The sequence below is a fragment of the Gossypium arboreum genome, chromosome 5 (assembly GCF_025698485.1).
Source record: "Gossypium arboreum isolate Shixiya-1 chromosome 5, ASM2569848v2, whole genome shotgun sequence".
NCBI classification, from domain to species: domain Eukaryota; kingdom Viridiplantae; phylum Streptophyta; class Magnoliopsida; order Malvales; family Malvaceae; genus Gossypium; species Gossypium arboreum.
In genome coordinates this window covers 25,359,244-25,367,655 of record NC_069074.1, presented here as the reverse complement: position 1 = coordinate 25,367,655, position 8,412 = coordinate 25,359,244, and the positions used below count along the sequence as shown (strand labels likewise).

At 32.7% G+C, this 8,412-nt stretch overlaps 2 protein-coding genes across 2 annotated transcripts; one reads left to right on the top strand and one right to left on the bottom strand.

Annotated features, from left to right (window-relative positions):
* The first annotated feature begins 2,990 nt into the window (after positions 1–2,990).
* Positions 2,991–5,397, top strand: LOC128293075 (cytochrome P450 CYP82D47-like). The gene is made up of 2 exons (XM_053028388.1): positions 2,991–4,091; positions 4,458–5,397. The coding sequence occupies exons 1-2, from the start codon at positions 3,135–3,137 to the stop codon at positions 5,079–5,081; spliced, it is 1,581 nt and encodes a 526-aa protein (XP_052884348.1). The 5' UTR covers positions 2,991–3,134; the 3' UTR covers positions 5,082–5,397.
* Positions 5,398–6,340: 943 nt separating this feature from the next.
* Positions 6,341–7,837, bottom strand: LOC108450133 (protein JINGUBANG). The gene has a single exon (XM_017747622.2). The coding sequence runs from the start codon at positions 7,752–7,754 to the stop codon at positions 6,381–6,383; it is 1,374 nt and encodes a 457-aa protein (XP_017603111.2). The 5' UTR covers positions 7,755–7,837; the 3' UTR covers positions 6,341–6,380.
* Between the last annotated feature and the right edge of the window lie 575 nt (positions 7,838–8,412).

Sequence of the window (8,412 nt, the reverse complement as noted above, 5' to 3'; positions counted from 1 at the left end):
GTTGGACTGCCATATAGATTACCGTTAGAGAGATAACAGAACTTAACGGTAGAGTGATCACTTCGTAATAAAATAGTAACATAAATGGCTAAAACAAAACATTTCAAACATAAGTGACTAAAATGTAACCTGAGGCAAACAATAGTGACTATCTTTGTAGATTACCCTTTAAAATTTTACCAATGCAATTGGTGTGTATTTAAATCCCACCATATGCATAATTTTTATTTTTATTTTAAATTAAAAAGACTAAGTACCCTTGAATATTATAACTTATTTAAATACGAAAGGATATTTTTATAATTTACCTAACCGAGTTGATACTTGGTTAACCAAAGGACACCAACTTAGTCGAAATTTTATTAATTGTATAGATACATAATTGATGAAGGTAATAAAATGTGCATAATAAAATTAAAACTTATAAAGAAATCAAAATAGTAGTAAATTTAAACTTTTATCAATGCAACTGATGTGAATTCAAATTACATCATATGCGTAGTTTTTATTACTTTTTAAATTTAAAAATTTAAGTACAATTGAATAATATATTTTATTTTAATAAAAATATATTTATAATTTTTAATCAAATTGATATCTGATTAATATGTGATACTAACTCCATAAGTTTTTTATTAATAGTATAGATATTAATTTAATGTTTTAAAATTTCGCCCCAGCCAGGTGAATGCCATGCAATAAATGTTATTTGTGTAAGTAGGTAAAATTTTCTTAATTCTTCATATACTTGGGAAAAATTTCCTCCACTTTTCTAAACTATTTATTAATTATTTTTTTAAATTTTTATTACTTTTATTTAAAAATAATAAGTAAATTTATTATTGAACCTGTTTTCAATAAATTAGATGGCTCAATAAAATTAAATCAACATTTCATTAGCTAACTTTGAAATTACATGGAAATTATCATGCATTGATTAGTTTTAATGTTATTGGTGTAACATTTTGTTGTTATTGAGTTCTTTTTTCTTAATGCTAGGTAACAATAAAGTTAAAATTAGGGGGAAATATCAAACAAGGACGTGGAGGATCCATTGAAGACAAGTTCAGGATGTCAGTAGGGTTGCCATTGTGAGCTATGCCAATAACACCACTGCTACGAACCTCTACATCATCTTTGTGAAGGGAATCAAGGGCCGCCTCAAACGATTGTTGTCGGCTTGCGTTGAAAACATGGTGGTGGTTATTGGTTTACCGTTGCTTCATCCCTACTGAAGGCATCGCCATTCGGTTCTTCTTCTTCCCCCACCCCCAACTCGCGAGTTGGCTCAATGAACTTCGCAAAGGGTCCACTCAGTCGGTAAAGAACGAAACGCCGTATTGACTCAATCGAAACAAAAAACCCAAGAAAACCAAAAGCAGAACGTTAAAAAAACAGGGAAGTAAGGAAACCCAATAGATAAAACTTCAATTAAAAAATGGATCGAGAACGAGTTTGCACCAAGACTGATAACGTTTGACTCATCTACAACTGAGTGGTGAGTAAACAAAGAAAAAGAAGAAGGTGAAATAAAGATGGCCAGAAAATGCTGATTTTAAAAAATATTTAGGGGAATTTTTTTTTTCGATATTTAGGGAAATAAGTAGATTTTTAAAAGCGGAACATAAAACATCCTACAAGAGTATTTTTGACTTTTTTGATGTATTAATTTTTTTGGTTAAATGGTTAAATTTGTATTTTTATTTTATGTTATTTTAAGTTTTTATTTTAATTAATATTTTAATTAATAAATATATTATTTTTAAGTTTTTTAATTACTAAAATTTATTACACTCATGATATAGAGTGAAAAATATATATTACACGTATAAAAATTATATTTACTAAAAATAATAATATTTGCAATAATTATTTGATTTCATAAATAAAAGAGTTATTAATTAAAAAGATGGATTAAAAATAATAAAAATTAAAAAATATATTTATTAATTAAAAATAATAAGAAACTTGAAAGAACATAAAATAATAAATACAATTGTGCTGATATGTTAAAAATATTAATTAAAAAAATTGAAACAACATGAAATAAACAATACAAATGTGAATAAAAGAAGAATCAATTCGGATCCTCGGACAATACTATTAATATTTTAATAATCTAACTAAATGAGTTAATATATTAAAAAATCAAAAGTACATCCTATAGAACATGTTTTCGTCTTTTTCTTTAAAATCAATATTTTTTAAATATCATAGAAACTAATTTTTTAATTTTTCTATTTTCATCAAATTTAGCCGAATAAAAATCAATTAATTCCAAGTTTTCATAACCTCACGCCAAAAAAGAAAAACCATGAGACCAAAAAAAAAATTTATTTATAAAAAGGACCTTTTCCACTAGAAATTAAAAAGAGAAAAATAGAATTAGAGTTTTGGAATTGCACGAAAATCATATTTTTGGAAAAATAAAAAATGAAACGTCGTTTATCCCTATAAAGTAAAGAGAGAATGAAGCGGGGTTTAATTTGCGAACGCTTTAAGCTTTCATGCCCCATAAATTCAATTATAAATTTTAATTTTAATTTTTTTTACATGTGATTTTTGTGTGCCAGATTCAAGAGCTAGATTGTTTTCTCATCTCTGTTTGAAACGGTTTTTCTCTTTAGAATTTTATGAATTTTTTTTGGGTATAATCATCATTTTAAAATTATAATTTCAAAAGTAAATAAAATTTTTAAAAGTTTTTTATATATTTATAATACTTTTTAAAATTATGATTGAAAACTTTGTAAAAGGAACAACTGAAGCCATAATTCATGGATGAAATTAAATATTAAATCATGAGATTTTTAGTTAAAGCTTCAATGATTGTTATGAAATGCATGATTAAAATATTATAACTCGATAATGTTAAGGATTAAAATATAAATGTTAAAGGATTAAAATGTAATTTAGATAATATGTATTGTTATAGATTGATATATTGACACATATATTTATAATTATATTTGTAACCCTTTAAAAAAAATAATATTATGTAAAAAAGAATAAGAATTATAAATTGAATGCATTATGTTTGCTCATTCTTGCTTCCCTACCATTCGTTCCAAATCCTGCTTATTCGTTGTCTTCGTTCCAAAGACCTAAAAGTTTAGAACTTCGAATTATCAGCCATGGGAGCTTTCTTTCCAAACCCTGTAATTGGAGTGGCTGGAATCTTTGCCTTGTTGCTCTTTAGCTATTTGTTGTTTACAACTGTGATTACTCGAAAAAGCTCAAGCAAGAAGAAAAAACCACCAGAAATTGGCGGTGCAAGGCCATTTCTTGGCCACCTCCACCTGTTAGGAGGGCCAAAACCAGCCCACATCACCATGGGTAACTTTGCCGACGCATACGGGCCGATCTTCACCTTCAGGCTAGGCATGCACCCAACACTAGTAGTAAGCAATTGGGAAATGGCTAAAGAGTGTTTCACCACCAACGATAAAGCCTTCGCCAGTCGTCCCAGAACTCTAGCGGCGGAGCTTTTGGGATACAACTTCGCCATGTTTGGGTTCAGCTCTTACGGCCCTTACTGGCGTCACGTTCGCAAGATAGCGACGCTCGAGGTACTGTCCAACTACCGATTGGAGAAGCTGAGACATGTACGAGAATCGGAAATCAGAGCATCAATCAAACGGCTTTATGAGTTAGTCACCAATAATTGTTCGGAACCAGTGGTTGTGGAGATGAAGAGATGGTTTTGGACTTTGAACATAAACACAGTTTTCAAGATTGTTATCGGGAAGAGATACTCCGAGATTGAAACTTCACACGAGGAAGAAGAAAACGAGCAACGGCGGAAAGCGTTGAGAGATTTCTTCCATTTGACAGGGACGTTCACGGTGGCGGACTCGCTGCCGTTCTTGCGGTGGTTGGATTTGGGTGGGCATGAGAAGGCGATGAAGAAGACGGCAAAGAAACTGGACCAAATTCTTAAGGAATGCTTGGATGAACATAAACGGAAGAGAAATTCAGGCAAATCGTACGACGAACTTGATAATTTCATGTACATGATGTTGTCGCTTCTTGAAGATGCTGGAGACCACCCTTCTTATGATGCTGACACAATCAACAAAGCTACCTGCCTGGTTAGTTCTTACTGACTTTTACCTACAAATCGCTTCTTCTTTTTCCTTCTACCATTCAATCATTGTGATGTCAAATTGGGTGGTGCCTGATTTTTTTTCATTATTTAAATCCGATATTTAAGTCAAGAATTAAGATTGGACAATATCAACGTATTAAGCCACCCTGCCTTTTGATCTGAAATCTTAGGTAATGTTTTATTAATTTTTAAAAAATAAATGGAGACAGAGTGGGATTCACATGTCTTGTTTACTCCATTTAAGCACAAAATTATTGAAGCGTCACAGTTGGAGAATAGAGGTAAAGTTGATTGCATTTTGAATCCCATGGTAGAATTTATCTTCAAAATTGTTTCGTTACTTTTGCAGGCGATAATTGTAGGTGGAACCGACACAACAACAGTGACGATATCATGGGCTCTATCGTTACTATTAAACCACCGCGATGTGTTGAAGAAAGCCCAAAATGAATTAGACACTTTTGTCGGTAAAGACAGGCTAGTGGAAGAATCCGATATCAAGAACTTGGTCTATCTCCAAGCCATAATCAATGAAACAACCCGATTATACCCCGCCGCCCCACTGTCTGTACCGCATGAATCCGTCGAAGACTGCATCACCGGCGGATACTTCATACCGGCAGGCACACGCCTTCTTGTAAACATTTCCAAGCTTCAGCGAGATCCCAAAGTGTGGTCCGATCCCGACGAGTTTCGACCCGAAAGGTTCCTTACAACGCAAAAGCACATGGATGTGAGGGGACAAAACTTCGAATTCATACCATTCGGCAGCGGTCGAAGAGTTTGCCCCGGAATCTCATTTGCTCTTCAAGTTTTACAACTCAACCTTGCGACTCTGCTGCAATCGTTCGAGATTACGACACTGTTCGATGAGCCAGTCGACATGCGTGAGGGTGCCGGTTTGACTAATCTCAAAGCCACGCCACTTAATGTTGTTTTCACACCTCGTCTTCCTCCTCATCTGTATGAATAAATCTACCCATATATATAGTTGTTCGCCGGAATGTTATATTTTTATAAAGTCGCATGTTATCATAGGAATGGAAGCAAGCGACAATCTAGGACTGTAATTTGAACCTGAAAAATGGATGTCAAAACTCTTCCCTATAGTCCTCTTCTAATGGAAATCCATAATATAAGATGACAATAGTCAGTAGATAGTGTGGATTGAATATTATTGTAATAGGCTACTTTAGCATACTTTAGTGAATGATATATCACATATATGTATGTTATAAGTTAACCTTTGTTTTTAATATGGATTAATGCTTAATTTTTTATTTTTAAAATTATTATTTGGTTACCCAATTTAGTTTGATTTTATAATAGCAATAAAAATTCAGTTGACATGCAACCCCAATTAGAATAGGTTATATGACATTCATGTTTATTAAAATTAATATATATATAAATTTAAAAATAAAAAATAGAAAAATAATGTTAATAATTTTAAAACAATTTAAACATTTTAAATATTTCTGTGACTTTAGCTAATAGTTTACAGACTTCTCCTTTAAATTTTAACATTTTAATATTTTCATAATTTTTATACAATATTAAAGATGAGGGATGGGACAAGACAGTTCGAACCTATGTCAAATAAGTGTAACCAAAAAGTTAACTAGTTCTAATTCAAGTCAAGACAATATTTTCATAATTTTAATTTTTCAATTTTAAAATTATTAAAATTTTCTCAATTTTATATTTTTTATTTTTATTTTTAATTTCTAAGTTAAAAGATTTCATTTTTTCAATTTATAGAATGTATACTTTTTAGTTAAATTTTTTGAATGTTTCATTTATTGTTTTGAATTTTCAGAATTTAGAATTTTTGAAAAAATTATTACAATATTTCTAGAATATATATTTTGAAAATTTTAAGGTTTTTTTCAAGTTTCTAAAATTTAAATAATTTTAAAATTTTTGCAAATTTTTTTATTTTATATATTATTTTGAATTTTTAAAATATATTTTATATATTTTATAATATTTTATCTTAAAAACATTTTTAAAATTTTAAAATTATTTATATATTATATATGCTTTTTCAATTAATATAATACACATAATATTAAAATATAAAAGAAGACAACGTTGCACATTCTAATAAGCCACGTGTTAGCTTTTTTTGTTTTTTTAACATTATGGGAAAATTTGTGTAATGAATGATAGTTTAAGTATAAATGTGAAACAAAAAAAAATTTAAATACTCAAGTGAAAAAACGAGTATAGTTCGGGGGCAATAAACATTAAGATTTTCAATATTTTTAAATTAATATTCACACGTATACACGTATAGTTCGATGAGCCAGTTCGTGGAATAGCTCCCTTCCACCGGGAAAGCCTCTCTATTGCTCTCATGGTCACCCACCTTCGACATTGCCTGAGCAAACTCCGAAACGCTCCACACTTTGACGGACTTATCAAGGCTTCCACTGTAAACGATCCATCGATGGTCATTCCCCGATTCATGATCTTTTTCGACGGCCAAGCACTTCACTGGCCCAGTGTGCCCCGTCAGCACCGAAAGGCATGTGTGGATGTTGCCATCTTTACGCCAAACACATATACTTTTATCAGCTGACCCGCTGAAAACCAAATTCCCAGCCGCCGCAAGGCAAAGAATGGCTAATTTATGGCCCTTAAGGACTCCACCGTGGGATAATTGCTTTCCAATCCCCCAGAAATTGACCAGGCCCTCACTGGAACCACAGTAAACTGCTGAACCAGCGGCATTGATGGCTAAGGCAGTGACCGCGCTTTCTTGTTGTAAAAGTGTTTGAGCCAACTTATGCTTTGTTCCTTTATGTTGCAGTTCTCTTTTCCACACTTTGACGGTTCCATCTGCTGAACCAGTGAAAACCATTTCTCCCGCGGTGGAGATCACTGAGTTAACAGCGTCTTCGTGTGCATGAACCGATTCGAGACATTTAGAATCTGAAATTCTCCAAACGTTGAATGTCCGGTCCCATGAAGCCGAATAAAGAAGACCGTGTTCGCTGTTCAAGCTCAAACACGACAGCGCATCCGAGTGTTTGATCCATAAAGAACGCTTACGTTTCACTTCGATGTAGCTGCTTGGTTTAATGGAGCTTTTAAGAATGTCTTTAAGAGTTGGCAAGGTTCCAGATCGTTTATGAATGCTGGGGTTCTTAAGCGACACTTTCCAAACACGAATCTTCCCATCTTGATGACCCGTAAAAATCTTTTCACCAGATATAACAATGGCCTTAACCAATCCACTGTTTGACTTAAACCCTGTAAATTCTTTCAAATTCTTCCACACACGAATGTTCTTGCTATCAGAGCCAGTGTAAAGAAGATCCTTTGTTGCTGCCAATGAATAAATGTGCCCTTCTTCACGTACAATGGAGCCGATGAGACTATTAGCCGGAACGTTGGCTTCGTCGGAGTGGGTCCATGGCTTTTTGCTCAAAGGAGAAGCTTGCTTCCAAGGCGACATGGTCAAAGGTGAAGCTTCGCAACTCACCCTGTTGACTTCATAACAAGCGGGGGCGGCCGATGCGCTGCTGTATCGGATGTTGAAATCATCTTCACTGGCGGGATCAGTGATGGAAATGTTGGGATCAGAATGGATGGTTTTGCCATTTCTGGCTCTTGGAAAGCCATCAGCCTCAGCAAACATTGTGACCTTACTGCGTCTCTCATTACGATCACGACAGAATCGAAAACCAAAAAAGAAAGAAGTATGAAACTAACTATGGCCCAAAAAACTAATGCCAATTCTAAATATAGGAAAAGGAAGAACATATGATGGACAGGAGGGATTTGAGGGTTGAAATCAACATCAGAAACAATAAAACAACTACTTTAGGTCGAGAATGGCCATTGGAATCCAGCTGGGTCCGTTTTGCCTAATAATAACGTTCCTTTGTAGTTTAATTTAATTCCCAATTTGTGTTGTTTTTGTTTGTATGATATATGCTTGATTGGTTTAATTTCTGTTTATTTTCTTTTTTTATATAATAATTAAGATGACCTTTGTTCTTCCTAAAAAGAGAAAAGCAAGAGTCGCAGAAGTCTGTTTTGAGCTGTTTCTGAAACCTGACACTAATGAGGATTGGGGGAAGAAAAAGGAAGTTAGTGAGTGCCAACATTAGGTTTTCACGGCATTTTTCAAGTAGGAGAGATTAAACCTTAATTTTGGTATTTCAAAAGTAGAACTAACTCAAAATTAAAACTGAACTCATTTTTAAATTTATAAAAATATCAATATTTTAATTATATAAATATAAGTATTTATTTAAATAATATTTTACTTCATTTATCTCTTATAATGTTAA

Bases quoted from the DNA above. Each gene is read 5' to 3' on its own strand.
- LOC108450133 (XM_017747622.2), bottom strand. From the start codon at position 7,754: ATGTTTGCTGAGGCTGATGGCTTTCCAAGAGCCAGAAATGGCAAAACC.
- LOC128293075 (XM_053028388.1), top strand. From the start codon at position 3,135: ATGGGAGCTTTCTTTCCAAACCCTGTAATTGGAGTGGCTGGAATCTTT. The intron at 4,092-4,457 runs GTTAGTTCTTAC...TTACTTTTGCAG, and splicing joins TCAACAAAGCTACCTGCCTG to GCGATAATTGTAGGTGGAAC.